Genomic DNA, 21,846 nt, shown 5'->3' with positions numbered 1-21,846 from the left:
ATTCTCTGTCTTTCTCCATCTTCTTGTTTTCAACGTATTTGTGTCTTTAACTGTGTCTCTCATGGACAGTATATAGTTGGGTTCTCTTTCTTTTTATGTAGTCTGATAACCCCTTACTTTTGTATGGGACTTTAAAAAAAATTTTTTTTTACATTTATTTATTTTTGAGAAACAGAGTGAGTCAAAGTGTGAGCGGGGGAGGGGCAGAGAGAGAAGGAGACACAGAATCTGAAGCAGGCTCCAGGCTCTGAGCAAGCCGTAGGCACAGAGCCTGATGCGGGGCTCGAACCCACAAACTGTGAGATCATGACCTGAACTGAAGTCGGATGCTCAACCGACTGAGCCACCCAGGTGCCCTTGTATGGGACATTTAACTCATTTATACTTAGTGTAATTATTTATATGGTAGGATTTACATTTGCCATTTTGCTCTTTGTTTACTATGAGTCTCATCCTTTGGCTCCTTTCTATTCATTCATTATTTCTTTCTTTTATGTTAAATGGATATTTTCTAGCATATCATTTAAATTTTTTATTGGCTTTTCTTCTCTATTTTTTGTTATTTTTATAGTTGTTGTTCTGGATATTATAAATAACATCTGAACTTTGAAAGCAATCCGTTTGAATTAATACCAATGTAATTTCAGTTGGATGCAAAAACTTTGCTCCTATACATCTCCCTACTCTTTTCTTCCTTTCTGTTCTTTTTTTTTTATAGATTTTATTTTTAAGTAACCTCTACACCCAACATGGGGTTTGGACTCACCATCCTGAGATCAAGAGCTAAGTGCTCTACTGACTAAGTCAGCCAGGCACCTCTCTTCCTTTGTATTATTGACATACAAATTACATTTTTACATTTTGTATTAACTTTCATTATGATTGTTTTATGCAGTTGTCTTTCAAACTAATTAGGAGAAGAAAGGAGTTAACATATGTTTATACAGTTTAAAAAAATTACCCTTTTAATTAATTATCTTAACAGTCTTCTGTTTTCTTTGTGTGGATCCAAATTATTATCTGATGTCTGTGTTTTCTTTAGATGGAAGTGCTCTCTTTTATATTTCTTATAAGGCAGTTATCCTGGTGAGAAATTCTTTGTCTTTGTTTCTCTGGCGATATTTTTATTTATCCTTCACTTTTAAGGGATAATTTTGCTGGATATCTGTCTTATTTGATAGTCCCTTTTATTTTAGCCCTTGGAATTTGTCATCCAACTATGCTCTGGCCTTCATGCTTTCTGACAGAAATCACCTGTTACTCTTAGTGAGGATTCCTTGTATGAAGAGTTTTTCTCTTGTTGTTTTTAAATTTTTTTAATGTTTATTTGTTTATTTATTTAGTGTTTATTTTTGAGAGAGAGAGAGAGAGAGAGAGAGAGAGAGAGAGAGAGAGAGATTGAGACACAGAATCTGAAGCAGGCTCCAAGCTCCCAGCTGTCAGCACTGAGCCCGACGTGGGGCTCGAACCCACAGGCACGAGATCATGACTTGAGCAGGTCAGACGCTTAAATGACTGAGCTACCCAGGCTCCCCTCTCTTGCTGTTTTTAATATTTCCTCATTATCTTTGACTTTTGACAATTTGACTGCAAGGTGTGTAATTGCAGATATTTGTTCACTTTTCCTACTTTGGAGTTGGATGGACTTGTGGTTATGTAGATTAATGTTCTTCATCAAAATTGGGAAGTCTTTGGTTTTTTTTTACTTTAACTTAATTTTTTCAAATGTTTTTTTTCTGCCTTTTCTTCTTTCTTTTCTTACTCTGGGGCCACCATCATGCAGATGTTGGTAAGTTTAGTAGTGCCACATGGGTTTCTGAGATTCTGTTCATTTTTCCTCATTCTGTTTATCTTCTGTTCCTCAGACTGAATAATCTTAATTAACCTCTTTTCAAGTTTGTTCTTTCTGTTGACCGCTCAAATCTGTTGGTGAGCCCCTGTAGGGAATTTTACATTTCAGTTATTATAATTTAAATCTGTAGCATTTTTTTGGTTTTCCTTTTTTTAAATTTTGCTCTTTTGATATTCTCTATTTGGTAAGACCTGGTTGGCATACTTTTATTCTTTGATTCTAGTCCTTTATTTCTTTGAACATATTTATTGTGGCTTATTTAAAGTTTTTGTCTAACTTGGGGCACCTGGGTGGCTCAGTTGGTTGAGCACCTGACTCTTGATTTAGGCTTAGGTCATGATCCCCAGGTCGTGGGGATCTGTGCTGAGTGTGGAGCCTGCTTAAAATTCTCTCTCTCTCTTTCTCTCTCTCTCTCTCTTTCTCCCTCTGCCCCTGTCTGCTGCTTGCGTGAATTGTCTCTCTCTCAAATTAAAAATAATAATAAATAAAGTCTTTGTCCAACTTAAAATCTTGGGCCCCAGTAGACATTTTCTATTGCTTGCTGGTTTCCTGTGTGGGGTCGATAATTTCCTGGTATGTTGCAAATTTCATAATTCTCTTTAAGCGGGACATTTTTGATAACATTCTCTGGCAGCTTTGGAATTAGAGCTCCCCATCACCCTGTGGATTAGTCGTTGTCTCTATGGTTAGTTTTGTGCTTTCTGCTTGTTTGCTTAGTGCCTTTCCTGGACTATGTGTATAGATTTCATATTCCTTGCTATGTGTGGTGACTGAGCTTACTTAAAAGTAAAAAAAGAAAAAAAAGAATTAAGCCTGGCTTCTTATGGGTCACCTCTGGATCAGTATAGTTTAGTGGTCAGCCGATGATCAGTCAAAAGAGTTCCTTAAATACACTGAGAGAAATAGATCTTCTGCCCTTTGTCAGGTGATTCTGTCTCTGGGTGTCGGCATTCCTTCAAATATCAGGCATTTTTAAAGTCAGCCTAAGCTTTCACTTTCTGATTGCCCAGGGCCTGGAGTTCAACCAAAAGTGAGTCACTTGGGCCCTCTCCTTCCTCATTTTTTCCCCAAGCATAAGCACACTCCTTCACGTGCACACAGACTACTAAGCCCCCGGAAATAGCTATTTTTTTACATATTTATTTATTTATTTATTTATTTATTTATTTTGAGAGAAAGAGAGAAGCGGGGTGGGGGGGGTGCACACGTGCTTGCCTGTGATCGGGGGGAGGGGCAGAGAGAGAAGGAGAGAGAGAATCCCAAGCTGGCTCAGAGCTCTCAGCATGGCTCCTGCTGGGCTCATTCTCAGGAACCATGAGATCATGACCTAAACAGAGATCAAGGGTCAGAGGCTTACCTAACTGAGCCACCCAGGCGCCCGGCCCCCAGAAATATCTTCAAGCTTTCTAAAGTCTCTTAAGGTTGCCTACATCCCCAGGTCTACCTCTGATATTTTTGGCCAGGCTCTTGTTTTCCCCAAATGAAATCACAGTCTTGGGCAGCTGTGTTAAGAATTCCAGCTGATTGCCATTGTTTTCAGTCACACCCTGGGGACAGGGTCTGTCTCACATAGCTGAGCTCTGAGACTGAGTAGTAACAATTCTCTGGAAGTGGAGCTTTTACAGAGAGCTGTGGGTCTGGACAACATACTGACCATGCCCCGGGTGGGGGGAAGGCTTTTTTTTTTTTTTTTTTTAATTTTTTTAACGTTTATTTGTTTTGGAGACAGAGAGAGACAGAGCATGAACGGGGGAGGGTCAGAGAGAGGGAGACACAGAATCCGAAACAGGCTCCAGGCTCCGAGCTGTCAGCACAGAGCCCGAGCTGTCAGCACAGACCCCGACGCGGGGCTCGAACTCACGGACCGGACCGCGAGATCATGACCTGAGCCGAAGTCGGCCGCTTAACCGACTGAGCCACCCAGGCGCCCCGGGGGGAGGCTTTTAACACAGCTCCAGAGAAGGTCACTTCTCTGTGTTGGCTGTAAGACCCCCAGCTTTTCATGGCTACCTTGCCCGTGACTCAGGGAGGGGAGGGGACATGGGAGAAGACTTAAATGAATGTGTGATAGACTGGACCCCTCGGTTCTTACCAGGAAAGAGTCCTTTTTCTTGAGTAAACTCTTTTCAGTTTGTCCCGAGCCTTTGGTTAATTTTCAGACGTAATAAATGGTGGCTTTAGATTGCTGTGGCAGTCTTTTAGGGGGGTGCACTTTCACCAAGGTCCTTACTCTGACACTTTGGCAGTCAACTCAATTGCTCATACATTCTTAAATAAGTGGAAATTGGTATTACTTTCCCAGAGGGCAGATTATGAATTTTAATATAAATTATTTTAAGAAGTTGATGCCTTTTTACCTGCCTGGTTCTTGAGCAGCTGATCAGAAGGAAATAATCAGAATTCCACAAAATGGTTATGTACAGTATTATTCATAGCAGAGAACATAATATACATATATATCCAGCCATATATGTTTGGTTAAACAGTTTCTTACGTGACTTTCAATGACTGCGTAAAATTTTAAATGTAATTGTACTATAAATAAATATACAACATGAGGAATTCTTTAAAGCATACTCATGAATAACCAATGTATGAACCCAGTTTTCTTTATCATACATTGCGATTCATATTATAAATTATATATGTATATTATACACATGTTATATATGTATATTTTGTAATGCACAAACGTATAAATGTGTATATATATATATATATACGCACACACAAACATATATGAGGATATATATAATATATACTGTGGTATTAAAGGGAATATTTGTGCACGTTGGATAATGCTTATTTTCTTTCTTCAGCTTTTATGTATTTTAAACATTTTTAGTGTCAACACATTTCTTTTGCCATTTGAGAAAAAAATAATGCACGTGTTAAAACTAATTTGATAGGGGCACTTGGGTGGCTCAGTTGGTTAAGCATCCGGCTTCGGCTTAGGTCATGATGGCACAGTTCTTGAGTTCGAGCCCTGCGTCAGGTTCTATGCTGACTGCTCAGAGCTTGGAGCCGTCTTCAGATTCTGTGTCCCTCTCTCTCTCTGCTCCTTCCCCGCTCATACTCCCTCTCTCAAGAATAAATAAACATTAAACAAAAAATTAAAAAAAGACTACTTTAATAGACTGTAAGTTGTCATTACATCTATTGGGATGTTGCAGATTATTACATGAGGGTTCCTTGACACAGAAGCAAAAAAGCTTAGGGCGCCTGGGCGACTCAGTTGATTAAGTGTCTGACTTTGACTCAGGTCATGATCTCTCGGTTCATGAGTTCGAGTCCCACATGGGGCTGTGTGCTCACAGCATGGAGTCTGCTTCAGATCCTCTGTCTCTCTCTCTCTCTCTCTCTCTGCCCCACCCCATTTCGCTCTCGCGTGCGTGCACGTATGCGCTCTCTCTGTCTGTCTCTCTCTCAAATCAATCAAAGAGACAACAACGACAAAAAACTAGTATCCTAGGGAAGGTTTTGCTCTCATTTTGTGCCTCCTTTGCCACTCTGTCTAACACATTCTGTGAGATCAGCATGGAGAGTCTGTACTTCAACATGTGAGGGTCAACTTATTATTAGCCTGGTGTTGTGGATGCTGAGATGTGCTGTCCAAATTTCCTCTTCAGGTCGGAAGCACTTATTTCCCCGGAGTGTTGGTTGCTGGCAGTTCAAAGCTGATTCTGTTCCCAGGAATTGCCCTTGGCTGAAATGGCTTCGTCTTCCAAGGTTATACCTCTTTCCAAGGGGCAGCCAGCATTCAGTAACCAAGTGATGCAGGCTACAAGGCTGATCCCCTTGCTTCAGTTTGGGACATATCTGGGGGCCACCCCAGCTTCAGAGCTTTCCATGAGGCCGACCGGTCTCTGTTGCAGTTATATTACAGTTCGGTTTCTCCCATTCTCCTTTACACGTGCTGTTCACATAGAGCACTCCCCTGGAACGCTGTTGCACAAATCTTCATCTTTGGGTGACTTTCCCAGGGAACCCAACCTTACTACCTACAAAACCTGTAGAAATCCTTGAGATGACTCTTCAGGTATGGAACCTAGCTGTCCGGTCAATAGCCATTCTCTCCTTCTTTCTTAGAAAGTGAACTTCAATTTAGGCTGTCAGTGGGCACAGCTGACGTTACAAAATATATTTCCCAGACTTCATTGCAGTCAGGGATGTCCCATGATACAGTTCTGGCCAATGAGATGTGAGCAAAAGTCACTGCTTTGTAAAGAAGCTAAGTAGCTGATAGCCATCCTTCTGCCCTTCACCCTCTCTCTTCTTTCTTTTTATTTGATTATTTATTTATTTATTTCTTTGAGTGAGAGAGTACATACAAGTGGGGAAGGAGGCAGAGGGAGATAGAGAATCTTAAGCAAGTTCGATGTTCAGCACAGAGCCAGACGCAGGGGCTCAATCCCACAGTCCTGGGATCATGACCTGAGCTGAAATCAAGAGTCGGATGCCCAACAGACTGAGCCACCCAGGTGCTTCTCTTCTTTCTTTCTGAAAGGTAGTTTTAATGCTGGCAGGGGACCTGAGATTTGGGAACCTGAGCTCCAACATCCTTCAGTTCCTGAACCAATGTCAGCAACCACTTCGCTTACGACTTTCATAAACTGAGAAAAAGAAACCACATCTTGTTTAAGTGCTTGTTGTTCAGGGCTGCCTGGGTGGCTCAGTCGGTTAAGCGTCCGACTTCAGCTCAGGTCATGATCTTAAGGTGCATGAGTTCGAGCCCCGCGTTGGGCTCTGTGCTGACAGCTCAGAGCCTGGAACCTGCTTCGGATTCTGTGTCTCCCTCTTTTTCTCTTCCTTGCCCACTCATGCTCTGTCTCTCAAAAATAAATACACATTAAAAAAAAAGTTATTGTTGTTGGATTTTGTTATATTCAGTCAAACTCCATCCCTGTCTAATAAAGGTGTGGGAAAATACTTTTAGGCTCTGGATTCAGATGAGAGGTGAGTTAGAGTTTAGACTCTAAGCTGGAGTTAGAGGATCTTGACCTTGAGTCTCAGTTCACTTACACATTCAGCCTCAACTCGTATTCATGAGCTAGGAGACCATTACCTAAGACACCAGCTTCTTAATGAGGAGTAAATGAATGAGAAGGTGTAAGAGTATCTAGCACAACGCCTGGCATAACATGAGGCCTCTGCTGATATGAGGTCACTTCTTATTACTCCAATGCCAGCCCCTTGCAGGTGCCAATTTTGTTCTTGTAGGTTACAGCATATCAGATGGGTACGCTGGGTCCAAGGAGTCCTGACGGAGACCTCTCGCACCTTGTCACCAACCACCCGAGATAGGGATCCATTCTTTCCTGGCCTGCCGTTTCCTGCACCAGTGTGATACAGCAGAGGAAATGAGGAGAGTGAGAAAGTGTTGCATTGTGATTCCCTGGGAGGGAGATCATGACACAGAACTGAAGCATGCAGGATGTTTATTGAGGAGTGGCCTTAGCTTCAATCCCTGTGAAAGGGAAGGGAAGGGAGCAAGATTAGGCAGAAGGAGACATCCAGCTGTGATGTAGGCCCTGTGACAGCCTCTAGTGACCCCACAGAGTTTTTCCCAGGTCGGGCCAACATGGCCCGGCCCGTTATGCTCTGACATGGTTAAAACACTGGGTGTAGAGAAGGGGCGAGACCTTGGCCAGCCTGCTCCCTGCAGCTGAGGCAGACCCTGAAGAGGCTGACAGCTGGAGGCTGTCTCTCTACAGCAGTCCCAGCAGCTCGAGCGACACATCCTTCATCGAGGAGGGATCTGGTTAGAGGATCATCTCAGTGTTCACTACAGATGGGTGGGAGAAACACAGAAACAGGAAATGACAGTTTGGGAACTTCGTTATAAACTAACAAAATACTTTCTGTTGCTTCAAAGGCTGTTGCAGCTCTAGTTCCTGTCTGGGGGAAGTTTTGAAAGGAAATGACTAGAAATCAAGATTCCTTTACACTCGTCCTTTTCTCATCTTGACAAACTCAGTCTTGGCCTTGCTTCCTTTGAAGCACGAGAACCAGATTGTGTCTATGGCGTTGGAGATAAAAGATCTGAGCTACCGGTTTGTGAGTTTGAGCCCCACATCGGGTTCTGTGTTGACAGCTCAGAGCCTGCTTGGGGATTCTGTCTCCCTCTCTCTCTTCCCCTCCCCTGCTTGCTTTCTGTCTCGCTCTCTTTCTCTCTCTTCCTTCAGGTAAATAAAAAACATTACAAAAAAAAAAAAAAAGACTTGCTCATAATAACCAAACCAGAAGACAAACGATTAAGCAGGAGATGGTTAGTTAATGATAAGTCCCTGAATTCTTTGTTCCGTAGAGCATCCATTATGTTTGGGGAGCGTCTAAAGCTTATTAGTTAATTTCTGCTGCATCTCTGTCAGATGGATTTCTGCTTTAATTCTCCCCAGAAAAGCCAGAAGTATAGCTGAGGCCCTTGAAACCTCCACTCTGCAGTGGGGCGACCTTGCCAACATAGAGCAGAGGTTGGCAAACTACAGCCCTTGGGCCAAATCGTGCCTATTGCTTGTTGTCATATGAGTTAAGAGCTAAGAATGCTGTTTACCTTTTCATTTTATGTTTTATTTTGGGGGGTTTTTTTGGTTTGTTTTTGCTATTTACATTTTTTCATAAATTTTTTGTAACGTTTATTCATATTTTGAGAGAGAGAGAGAGAGAGAGAGAGAGAGAGAGAGAGAGAATGAGTGGGGGAGAGGCAGAGAGAGAGGGAGACACAGAATCCGAAGCAGGCTCCAGGCTCTGAGCTGGCAGCACAGAGCCTGACGTGGGGCTCGAACTCACGTGCAGTGAGATCATCACCTGAGCTGAAGTCGGACGCTCAAGTGACTGAGCCACCCAGATGCCCCTGCCGTTTACATTTTTAAAGGGTTTTAAGAAAAGGAGAAATATAATATGTAGCAGAGACCGTATGATGTGCCCTGCAAAACCTATAATTCCTACTCTCTAGTGCTTTGCGGGAGAAGCTTGCTGAGTCCTGCTTTAGAGAATTTTGCACGGGAGTAGCCACACCCATGGTTTCCTCAGGACATTAGAAGCTCACTACACCTTTCCCCTACGCTCTCTGTGGCAGGTTCCCAAAAGCAGAGCCTGAAGCTGGGATGCTTGTGCAAGTAGTTTAGGCAGGGAGAGCACCGCAGTGAAACCTCTAAGGCGTCCTGTCGTCAGGAAAGGGCCGAAACAGCCAGGCCAAGAGGGGGGTTCGGTGCAACTGTAGGCTCAGCCTTGATCTCACACGGAGCTCTGTAATGTGAAGAATGCCATGGGATTGTCCCACCTCGGGGCCAGAGGGTTGGGCTTGAATACCCCAATATTAGTGCGTCGTAATGTGCCAATGCCCAGCAAAGGGGTATGTGTAACCTCCTAGGCCTCTTTTGCATAAAGAAGTCCCTGGTTACCTGGCCCAGTTCTGGAGAGACAAGTGAGCTGGGAGCTATTAGCTAATCGTCTTAGCAGCTGGAGAATGGACACAATAGCCCCCTGAAGGGTGTCTGGGCAGGGACCCAGCAGTAACCACCACACAAGTGAGAGTGGACTGCGGAGGCTACTGGAACCTTATACCCGCCATGGGCAGGTTGAAGCCTCCCTTGTACCCTGTAGAGGCTTTGACTCTAAGTGGCTGCCGGGATGGGCTCCAACATCCTATTCGCAGATACACAGCCATCCCCAAGAGAAGGGTAGCGGCCTTATGAACGTGTGAGAAGCCAGATCTGCCTTCTAGATTCGAGGAGGCAGAGTGATGCAATGTCTGAGCTGGACAGGGTTTAAGAGTCATCAGATCCAGTGCTCTCATTTTAAAGGGAAGGACGGATTCTATATGGTTCCACAGCTGGCAAGCAACGCAGTTAGCATTCCATCCGTGTTTTCAAATACAGCATAGGGTGGTTCTCACCTGTAGGATGAACACGTTGAAAGGTTAATTTTCTCTGCCATCTAATTCATTAACCATGTGGCTAACTAATGTTGGCTTTTTGTTTCTTCAAGTTTATTTATTTTGAGCGAGAGTGCAAGCTCACACGTGAGCAGAGGAGCAGCAGAAAGAGAAGGAGAGAGAATTCCCAAGCAGGCTCCCCACTGTCCGCGCAGAGCCTGACGCACAGGGCATGACCTGACCCGAAATCAAGAGTCGGACACTTAACTGATTGAGCCACTCAGGGGCCCCAAACTAACATGTTTGTAATAAACTTTGTATTTTATTGTAGACAAGTTTTAGATTTGCAGAATTTTCATGTAGATAGTGTAGAGAATTCCTGTATACACATCATTACCCCTGTTATTAACATCTGGCATTAGTACAATATTAATATATATACTTCTATGTGTAAAGAACTGTGTCTTTATTGTGCTAAAATTGGTTCACACTGATGTCTCCAATTCTAGTCCGTTACGACATGAATCATTCTGGCTTCCTTCCCTGTAATCTTCCACTCCAGCAGTGAGATCTGGCTTCCATTGTCTGCCATCCATTTAATTAACTGTTCGATTCTAGTATAAATGTATGGTGTTTTCTGAATTGTTAACCCATACCCCCACGGGAAGCAATTTTATCAACTAGAGCACAGTGGTGAAATATAGAACCTTTTACTTTTAGTCTTATGAACTCCACTCATTTTCAAGTTGACTTACATCAGCACCTTTTCATCCATTACCTTCCTTGAGGCTGTTCCAATCCTTTGTAATACATTTAGATTTGTTGGTCACATTCTGCATTCCGTCCTAGGATCTTGTGGCTTCCCAAATTTTATTTTTTTAATTTGCACACATGAGGCTTAGTTTGTGCTGGTTAGCCCTATGGGTTTTGAACATTTTTTTTTAATGTTTATTTATTTTTGAGACAGAGAGAGACAGAGCATGAGCAGGGGAGGGGTAGAGAGAGAGGGAGACATAGAATCTGAAGCAGGTTCCCGGCTCTGAGCTGTCAGCACAGAGCCCGACGCGGGGCTCGAACTCACGAGCCGTGAGATAATGACCTGAGCCGAAGTCAGACGCTCAACTGACTGAGCCACCCAGGCGCCCCTTGAAAAATGTTTAACGCATTATTTTCACCATTATGGCATCATAAATTCTGGAAAAGGCAAAAGTATATAGACAGTAAACACGTTAATGCTATCTGTGGACTTGGGCGAATGGATATGAGGGTCAAATAGGTGAAGCACGATGTTTTTTTAGAATGAGCAAGGAAGTGTTCTTCCTGTTTCTATTTTCTGGAAGAAATTGTAAAAACTTGCTATCATTTTGTCTGTAAGTATTTGGTGAATTTGCCCAATTGAAATCATCTGGGTCTCTGGTGCTTTCTTCCTTGGAAATTAATTATTTCAATTTCATTAGTAGATATAAGGCTGTTCAAGTTAATGTTCCTCCTCTGTGAGTTTTGGCAGTTTGTGTCTTTCAAGGAATTAGTCTGTTTCATCTATCAAAGTTGTGGGCATAGATGTTTTCAGTTTTCTTTTTTTTTTTTTTTTGTTTTCAGTTTTCTATTATTGTCATTTTAATGTTCATGTGATTAGTAGTGAGGAACCATTTTTCATTTTTGATATTGGTAATTTGGGTCTTCAGTCTTTTTATGTTGGTTAACCTCTCTATGGGTTTATTAATTTTATTGATCTTTTGGTTTTGCAGATTTTGTCTCTTGGTTTCCTATTTTCATTTTCACAGTTTCCTACTCTTGATTTTATTTTTTCCCTACCACCTGCTTTAGGCTGAAATTGCTCTTGTTTCTCTCATTTCCTAAGGTTTAAGCTAAATTTACTGCTTTTAGATCTTTCTTCTTTGCTAATGTGTGTTTAATGTTCTAAATTTCCCTCTAAACTCTGATTTCACTGCATCTCACAAATTTTGAGAAGTTATCTTTTCTTTAAGAAAAAAAAATTTTTAATGTTGATTTATTTTTGAGAGAGGGAAAGACAGAATCTGACGCAGGCTTCAGGCTCTGAGCTGTCAGCACAGAGCCTAACGTAGGACTTGAACCCAGGAACCGTGAGATCATGACCTCAGCCAAAGTCTGACGCTCAACAGACTGACCCACCCAAGTACCCGTCTTTTTTTCTTTCTTTCAGAGAGTGAGAGATTGCAACTAGGGGAAAGGGGCAGAGGGAGAGAGAGTCAACCTTAAGCAGGCTCCCCGCTCACTGTGGAGCCCGATGTGGGGCTCAATCCGATGACCGTAGTATCATGACCTAAGCCAAAATCAAGAGTCAGATGCTCTACTGACTGAGCCACCCAAGCAACCCAAGAAATCGCCCTTTTATTTTCGCTTAATTCAACATATTTTTATATTATGTTCTTGAGCTTTTTCCATTACCCATCTATTATTACAAAAGTGTTGCATAATATCCAAATATTTGGGAATTTTCCAGGTATCATTTGTTGATTTCTCTTTTAAATTTCATTGTGGTCTGTGAACATATTTTGTATGATTTCTATTTTTTAAAAATTTGTTATGGTATAGCTTATGGCCCAGAATGTGATTTATCTTGGGGAATGTTCCTTGCAAGCTTAATAAGAATGTATATTCCACTGATGTTGAAAAGAGCATTCTATTAACGTCAATTAGATCAAGTTGATAGCTGTTGCTGTTCAAGTCAACTGTATCCTGTTGATTTCTTACCTCCTTGACCTATCAAGTAGTGACAGAGGTGTTGAAGTCTCCAACTGTAATACTGGATTTGTCTGTTTCTCCTGTTACTTTAATCAGTGTTGGTCTCCTACAGTTTGGTGCTCTGTTGTTCAATCATATTTAGGATTTTATGCGTTTTTAGAAAATTGTTATTATTTATTCATGTTTATTCATTTTTGAGAGAGTGAGAGAGAGAGCACGAGCTGGGGAGGGACAGAATGAGGGGAGGGCAGAAGATCCTACGTGCGCTCTGTGCTGATAATAGCGAGACCGATGTGGGGTTTGAACCCATGAGCCGTGAGATTGTGACCTGAGCTGAAATCAGACGCCTAACTGACTGAGCCACCCAGGTGCCTCATTGACTCCTTTGGTATTATGTCTTCTTTTTATGCCTGACAAATTTCCTCTCTCTGAAGTCTACTTTGTCTCGGATGAACAACATAGATATTCTGGCTTTCTTTGATTAGTGTTAGTATAGTGCATTTTTCTTTCATTATCTTCAAAGTATCACAGTCTGAATGTTTCAAGTAGATTTCTTGTGCGGTTTTGCCCTTTCAGGAAAAGTCATTGCTTTTCAGCGTGCTCAGTTTGTTTCTTGTTGTAAGGACCGAAGTGATGACTTCCGAGCTTTTTATGTCAGAGCTGAAACTAGAAGTTTTACTGAAAAATCAACATCTTCGAGGCGCCTGGGTGGCTTAGTCGGTTAAGGGTCTGACTTCGGCTCAGGTCATGAGGTCACTGCTTGTGAGTTCGAGCCCCGCACTGGGCTCAGACGGCTCAGAGCCGACAGCTCAGAGCCTGGATGATTCTGTGCCTGTCTCTCTCCGCCCCTCTCCAGCTGACACTCTGTCTCTGTCTCTCTCTCTCTCAAAAATAAGTAAACATTAAAAACATTTTAAAATCAACATCTTGAATCACTAAATTCTATTCCCGAAACCAATATTGCTATATATGTTAACTAAAATTTAAATAAAAATTTGAAACAACAAAAAAATAAATCTTACTTTTAGATGTTTCATGGCTTAATTAAATAAATGGTGACTGAGCTTGTATTTTGTAAAAATCAACATCTTCTTTCTCTCCAACATGTATAAAGATCCTTCCCTTTTTTTCTCGCATCCTCTTTCAGAGGGTTGCCTCAGCAGAGTTGTTTGATCTCTGAGAATACTGTTTTCTTCTTTATATCACAGCTGTCTGACTTTTAAAATTCTCATAGGGCTGTACAACCTCACTTTCTACCCAGAAATTCTACTAATTCTCACATCTGGTTCCCAACAATGATGTCAGCTTCACTCATGCCTTTGTGGACCATTCTTATATACTTTCTTTTTTTAAAAAAATTTTTTTTAACGTTTATTTATTTTTGAGAGAGAGACACACAGTGCGAGTGGGGGAGGGGCAGAGAGAGAGGGAGACACAGAATTTGAAGCAGGGTCCAGGCTCCGAGCTGCCCACACAGAGCTCAACGTGGGGCTCGAACTGACAAACCGTGAGTTCATCACCCAGTCTGAAGTCAGAGGGACGATTAACTGAGTGAGCCACCCAGGCACCCCTTACATTTTTATATACTTTCTTGTAGAGATTCCACTGTGTTTTTTTTTTTCCTTTTGCTTTCCTTTGGAGGTGCTCCAGAGTGTCTGTCAAGTTACATGAATCCCAATTGAGAACCTAATTTAAATTCCTTCTCCTGGGGTCCTGAAGTGCATAAAAAGTAAAGGTTTAGAATTTGGGGTAGGTGAACATCCCGTTTCAATGTTTCTCAACAGTCAGGGTATGATGGCCTGTGCAGATCACAACAGATGACAGAGAACTGTATAGATTTTCATGTAACCAAAGGGATAGTGGGAGACATTCCAGAGTTGGCCAGGCTAGGGTTGGACGATATCTCAGGAACACAGCTTAAAAAAAAATAAAAAAGGCCTTTCTACTCTGTCAAACCTAGCGTTTTGGGGTTTTGCCTCTTGGTTTCAAGATGGATGCCCCATTTGTCTCTCTCTCTCTCTCTCTCTGGGGTGGTTGACATCTCTATTGCTTTGAAGGTGGGGGGCAGGTGCTCAGGAGCTCTTGGTGGGGCGGGCCTCTTCCTCTTCACCGTCACAGGCTTCTGGCTGCGAGGGATGGAGCTGACTGTGCGAATGGCAGCCACGTACGGATCTGGGTGGTCCTTGTTCTTGTGGATCCTGTGCCTGATGCTTCCAAGGGTGGCCGAGGCGTTCTTGTTCATGGTGGTCCACAGGGCTAGTGGGTTTTCCCTGGAGGGATCTCCGCTTCACGGCCACCACTATGCGTCTGCCATCAGCCCCAGGCTTCTCGCCCACAGTGTAGAGGTGAATCAGCCTGTTGTCATTAAAGGAGTTGGGAGCCTTCAGGTTATTGGGGTCGGTGCTGAACGTCTGCTTGTTCGTCTCGATCAGGAAGCTGGAACTGTTCCTCGGGACCGTCCATTGGAGGTGGGTGGATGTGGCGACAGCTCCCTTCCCTATGGCAGCCCGAGTCGGAAAGTGCAGCTATCTCTTAACAGGAAGGAGAAAGGAGGGGCCCTGTTAAGCTCTTTGTTTATAACCAGTTATATCGTACGGGCACCCCTAGTGGAAGAGAGACCGGGGAAGTGAGGGGAGCCTCCCCAGGAGGTGTGCTCGGAAGAGGGAGTTGAGGCTGAGTGTGAAGTAATGCGTGGCTCACCCAAGTTTCTGCAACAGTACACTATGTCATTTGTCCCTTACCACAACCGTCTGTCATAGAAACTGGGTGGTGGAAAGTCTGATGTGGATTGAGGGGCAAGTGTTCTGACTTTGATATCAGTATTTTTCTTCCTTCTTGTCTTTCAAGACGTATTGCATGATTCTGTTCCTCCATGAAACTGGGCCACGCCAGTCTCATTTCATGCGGAAACTCTTTATTTTCTAGGCAAGCGTTTTAAATAATAAAGTTTTGATATCTACTCGAAGGCATTCTTTTTTCTGTTGATAACTTATTCATGCAGTTCTTGGTGATGTTAATGATAATCATTGTGTATTTTCAAGAAGAGAATACAGTTTACCCTAGAAATAACTCTGAAAAATATCTCTGATCCAGTCCTTCAGAAATCCCACACTGAAAAAATTCAATTGTGCCCCTTATTTCTTGTTTTTGCTCTTTTTGTCGTCAAAGATAAATATTGACAAGGGGTAAACATTTTGACATGAGAAAAAAAGAGTTGAAATCTCAAATAGACTAAAAGGTAAAGGATGGAGTAGTCAGTTTAACAAAAAAGGTATATAAATGGAAAATGAGCATATGAAAATGTTTTATCTTAAAAGATAATAAAAGAAATGCAAATGAAACCAACAATGAAATTCTTTCATCCATAAATTTGCAAATTATAAAATATTAATACCCAGCTTTAACTAAAGTTGAATGAATTAAGTCGCCTCATAGAGGCCTGATATAAATTAGTATAAGTTGACACAAGTTTACTGGAAGGCAATATGGAAATCTGTATTAAGGTTCTTAAAAATATTCGTAGCGCATGAGCTATCCATTCCACTTCTAAAAATGTATCTTAGCAAAATTAAGACAAATGTCCACTGGCACATAGCCAAAGTGTAATATTTTCAGTGTTACTGACGGCAAAATGTCTATAGCATGTATGTGTGTGTATATGGAGGGAGACTAAGTAACCCACAACAGAAATTTGTTTAAACTTGTTTATGTAAAAACTATTGTGGTATATATATGGAATCAGACCTAGCTTCCACAGGAAACAGAGATGATACACTTGAAATAGGATAATTCAAGAAGGCTTTATTTACAGGCAAGAGCTTAAGGCTAGTAGTAGCCAAGATATTATTACGTATCTTATAAGTATAAGAGTATAAGAGTAAAGTATAAGTATAAGAGAAAAGGGAAGGAATGTTGTGTAGAGTTGGTTGCTCTTAATGGGGTGCCTGGGTGGCTCAGCCGGTTAAGCGTCTGACTTCGGCTCAGGTCATGATCTCACGGTATGTGAGTTCGAGCCCCGAGACAGACTGTGCTGACAGCTCAGAGCCTGGGGCCTACTTCAGATTCTGTGTCTCCCTCTCTCTCTGCCTCCCCCACTCATGCTCTGTCTCTGTCTCTGTCTCTCTCTTAAAAATAAATACACATTAAAAAAAAAGAGTCGTCTGTGACCTTCAGTTGAAGAAAATAGCCAGCTACAGGTTACCTTCCAGGGAGAGAACCAAGGGAATAAATACCTTGTCTCACAACCCTCCCATCTCTGCAGTCTACTGCCAGGGCTCCGCTGGCCAAACTCAACAGGAAACACGAAATACTTAAAAATAGTGGAAAATGGATCTGGAGAGGGTGCCAAGCAGAAGTCATCCCAAACAGTCCACTCCTATTGATTCACAACATCCACTCTTGTATTCCATTGGAATAAAATCTTCATTATCCTAACAGAGGAATATATGAACTCCCATTAACTGCTGTATCACGGCAGGATGAGAAAAATTCCTTTGTCTTCTCACCTGAATTGTAAAACATTAGGAAACCCCAGGGTTCAAATAATACAGTGTGGTAAAGGGGTTAGTTACACAAAATATAGCTGTCTTAGGTTTCACTTCTGTAGATGGTTTTGCTGGCTAAGCTGATTATCATAGCTACTTTCTTGTACCACATATTACATGTGCTCTTATCCTTGGCTGGCATGTCAGTTGGATGGTAATGTTTACTGGGGGGGGGGGAGGGGGGGGTGGGGTAGTCAAAACTTACAGCCTTAAAGGATTTGAGTCTTGGATGTCTGGTTTTTACTGCAGTCATTCATGGATCAGGACTCTTGAGTATGGTCAACTAAAATATGCCCTGGTGAATGCCCTTGGGTTTCAACATGGTCCTTTTTGACTTCATTGTGTAGCAGCAACCACATTTCCCCCGGGTAATCAGAGTAAATCACTGAATAAATCACCAGTATAGTGACCTTCTTCTGCAGTTGGTTTAGTGGCACAAGAAACCCCAGATGACCATGTATTCATCTCCACTTCTGCTCCTGGGACCGTATCTGTGTTCTCTGATGCAGGGATTTCTCCTTTGGCCACTAGGATATCCACACCCACGGGGCCCAAGTTTGTAATAACCGGAACAAAAATAATTCCAGTTATTAGATATAAGATTCAATTTTTTAATGTTTATTTTTGAGAAAGAGACCACATATGAGTGGGGGAGGGGCAGAGAGAGGGAGACACAGAATCCGAAGGAGGCTCCAGGCTCTGAGCTGTCAGCACAGAGCCCGATGCCGGCTCAAACCCACGAAGCATGAGATCATAACCTGAGCCGAAATCGGACGCTTAACCAACTGAGCCACCCGGGCGCCCCTGGATATAATATTGACGGTTGCCGAGGTGGTTTTCCTCCAGCTGGTACTGTAACTGAAACTTTCTGCTCTCCACATAAAGCCAGCTGCTTTGGGTAGAAGGAGCACCTGGCAAGGCCTATGAGATCAATGAGCACTGGAAAACATTACTGCCTGTGGGAGAGGTCATAAAAGGGGACTTTGAGAAAGTCCACATACTAAAGGTGAAACTTGAACCCTCCACCATCAGCAGAACAAAGACCAGCAGCCCTCAGACTCCCTTGGCAAGTGTTTCAAAGATTATTTGTGAAGACCGAATTTCCTAGAGAGAAGATCCACACTGACTGACATTTGGGGGCTTTTCAATGAAAAAGTTGTTTGGCCATCTGATTGTTTATGAAGTCCCTGGGCAGACAAGGCCTGCCCCTGGACAAACACCTTCTGATCAACTTTTTGTTATCTCAACTTTAAATATGAATGGGCTATCAAGCATCACCAAATGTTTAGAGAAAGCGATCAACACCAACAAAGAGACCAAACCGGCGCCTGGGTGGTTCAGTTGGTTGAGCTTGTGACATTCCTTCAGGTCATGATCTCATGGTTTGTGAATTTGAGCACTGCGTTAGGCTCTGCGGTGACGGTGCATAGCCTGCTTGGGATTCTCTGTCTGTCTGCCCCGTCCCTGCCCTCTCTCTCTAAAAATAAGTAAATAAACTTTTTTTTTTTTTTTTTTTTTTTTTTTTAAGAAAAGAACGTAGAGGTTCTTGGGTGTCTCAGTCAGTTAAGCTCTTGACTTTGGCTCAGGTCATGATCTCACGGTTCGTGAGTTCGTGCCCCACTTCTGGCTGGCTGCTGTCTGCGCAGAGCCCAGTTTGGATCCATTGTTCCCCTCTTTCTCTGCCCCTCCTCAACAACTCATGCTCTCTCTCTTAAAAATTAATAAACATTTAAAAAGAAAAAAAAAGAACTTAACTTGTATCTTCATGGATTAAGAATGAGCTTTTGGACAAATACTGTACGATTTCACTCATGTGGAATTTAAGAAGCAAAACAGAGGAACATATGGGAAGGAGAGAAAAATAAGAGAAGAGGGAAACAAACCACAGGAATCTTTTAAAAATAGAGAACAAACTAAGAGTTGATGGAAGGAGGTGGGGGGGATCGGCTAGATGGGTGATGGTTACTAAGGAGGGCACTTGTGATGAGCACTGGGTGTTATATGTAAGTGATGAGTCACTGAATTCTACTCCTGATACCAATAGTACACTGTATGTTAACTAAAATAAAAAAGAAAGATGAGCCCTTGGACATTAAAAATATGATTAAAAATAAGAAATTTGATTAAAACATTGGAACGTTCAGTCATGGAAATATTCTAGTTATTGGAATAAAAAAAGAAAACAATTTATAAGAAAGACAAAAGATTTTTTTACAAAATACAGAGGTAGAACAGGCAAATAAGGATTTCTGAAAGTGATCATTTTCTTCCCAGAATAATTTTCCCTGTTTTATAAAAAATAATACGAGAACATTCCCCAGAATCAATGGACTTGAATCTCCAACCTGCATGAGTCCCATGAGAGCCCTGCACAATGAATGAAAAAAAAAAAAGTCCCTCTCAGTTTATTTTATTTGGAACCTCAGAAGTCCAGAAATAAAGAGAAGATCCTAAATTAGTACAGAAAAAAAAAAAAAAACACCAATTAGATCACTGACGAAGTATATGAAATAAGGATAACTTTGTACTTCTGTGCAATGTCTGAGGTTGGAAAACAGTGGAACGTATCTAAAACAGAGAAAACAAAAGCTGTATATGTAAAAGATTCTTTTAGAAATATAAAAGCAGGACTCGGGTGGCTCAGTCGATTAAGCATCAAACTTCGGCTCAGGTCATGATCTCGTGGTCTGTGAGTTCAAGCCCCGCGTCAGACTCTGTGCTGACAGCTCAGAGCCTGGAGCCTGCTTTGGATTCCCTCTCTCTCTGCCTCTGCTTGTGCTCTCTTTCTCAAATAAATAAACATTTAAAAAATTTTTTTTAAAGAAAAAAAGAAATGTAAACGTTAGCATCAGAATAAAGAGGTAAAAAGCCTCTGGGGAATGGAGTAGAAAGGAGAGTACAGAATTGCTATTTACTTATTTAGTTTTGTTATAAGCCTAGTAGATCTATTTAATCTTAAAAATGGTCTGAAGTTACAAATGAAAATTACTTTAAAAAATCAGATGCGTAGTAGGCTGGATCAGATAAACTTTGAGATTACAGCTAGTTTTTTCTTCCAAGAGCTGGTTAGGTGTCTTGCAATTGACCACAATATGGAATATTCCCTTGCATAAAGGCATGAAAATTATAAGAATATTAATATTAGGTATAATTTTTTCTCGAAAGCAGCAGAATAGAATTAAAGTAAAAATATTCTCAGTGTATTGATTGCTGACTGAATACCGGGCATTTTGCATAATTGGTGACTGATTTTCACAATAAACCTGCATGTCAGTTCAGACTTAGAAACTGAGATTCAGATAAGTTAGTGGCAGAGCAGGGTTTTGAAATCAATTAATTTGACTACAAAATCCAGAATCCTCTCTCATGTAGACTGCTACTTGGTCCCAAAATACAAACCGATCCCGAGCTCTTCAGGCTTTTGCGTAGGAGAGAATGAAGAAAATGTACTTTTAGTGGATACAGTTTCAGATTTCAGTGTCTTCTATGGGACATTTACTAAATAATAGTAATAGTAATAATAATAATTAAACACTATCCTCAGGCAAAATTTCGGCACGAGGTTGAAAATTCGCAGTCTGTAAATAGTGGAAATATCCTTGTCCTCCGTACTTTTTTTTGGAGTAGTAATCCTTGAGCGGACCATCTTTAGTGGGTATCTGGCAACACAGCAAGGGACATCTAAAGCCTTCGAATAAATACAACTCGTTGTTTTGAAGTCTTAGTTTTATTTAGTGGAGCATAATTAAAGACATTATTTTCCATTAAAACAAACAGGTGATGGAGTCACGTGCAACATTGCCTCAAATTTTAAAGAAAAAAAAAGACACAAGACTTCCATGACACTTAGGAGTTGTAGTTGGCTTCTTCAAGCTACACAAACTGAATCCTTTGGGCTTTCCATTTCCTCTCCTATGACATTGTTGAAGGACTTCTCAGTGGACAACGTAGATGTTCTGCTGGGTGTGTAAAGCCTGCGTGTAAGGCCAAGTTCACACTGGTTCATGTCTTGTCTCATGCTCATACTAGCTCTGTGAATCTGAACAAATTCCTTAACTCTTCTGAGCCTGTGTTGTAAACTCGGGAGATACTAACGATCTCACAGGGTTGATGATGGATTACATGACATGATCAATGTAATGTGCCCAGTGCGTAGCAAATATTTAATACATGTTAGACCTTTCCTCTTCTCTCCCTACTTTCCATTCACATTTATTCCTCAGAATTCTACAAAATGCGAATTCACCTGGATACCTGTGCTGGTCTCCTAGAGATCTCAAGTTGGAGCAATTCAATAAGCTTCTAGAATCACCTTTTTCTCTCATCCTCCAAAAAGACTTTGGTTCAATTCATATGTTCTAAAAGTAATTTTTTTAAAAAGTTTTTTATACATGTCTCCTCTCCTCTTTATAACAAAAGATATATTACTTATGGAAGGAATTATCCTTACTTGAAAGACAAGGAAATTGTGGCTTAAAGATATCAGTGCCTTTCACAAGGTTTCACAGTAAATACAGAGCCTGGGACTAAGATTCTTGAAATAGAAGCCTGGGAACCCTAAGTTTTGCCTAAGCCCCCCAGATTTTCTCCTTACCTTCTTCTTTGTATGATGTCCTCCGTATCATTTCCAGTGCATTCTACCCCTGGTTAGCACCTTCATCCCTGATTGGCCCAATCACAGCATTCCCATCACTGAGCCATGAAATAGCTCTTTCCCAGCACAGAAGAATCACCTTTTTCCAAAAACAGTTGGTGGATGGAAGTGCTCCAGTTCCTCCAAGTAAATCCCCAACCTCTGTCCACCAATTTGTTCTCTGGTCTTGAGGCTCTGATAACACAATCACAAA

At 41.7% G+C, this 21,846-nt stretch overlaps 1 protein-coding gene across 1 annotated transcript in view; it reads right to left on the bottom strand.

The window, feature by feature from the left end:
- LOC102965112 (60S ribosomal protein L28-like) overlaps positions 1-21,017 on the bottom strand; it is a 176,475-nt gene extending 155,458 nt beyond the window's left edge. Inside the window, 3 exon segments of the mRNA XM_042973941.1 lie at positions 14,495-14,704; positions 14,706-14,980; positions 20,883-21,017. Of these exon segments, the coding sequence (XP_042829875.1) occupies positions 14,495-14,704; positions 14,706-14,980; positions 20,883-21,017 (620 nt within the window).
- Positions 21,018-21,846: the final 829 nt, after the last annotated feature.

The sequence above is a fragment of the Panthera tigris genome, chromosome X (genome assembly GCF_018350195.1).
Source record: "Panthera tigris isolate Pti1 chromosome X, P.tigris_Pti1_mat1.1, whole genome shotgun sequence".
Classification (NCBI taxonomy): Eukaryota; Metazoa; Chordata; class Mammalia; order Carnivora; family Felidae; genus Panthera; species Panthera tigris.
Note: the sequence above shows the minus strand (reverse complement) of the source record. Positions and strands in the feature narration are given on the sequence as shown.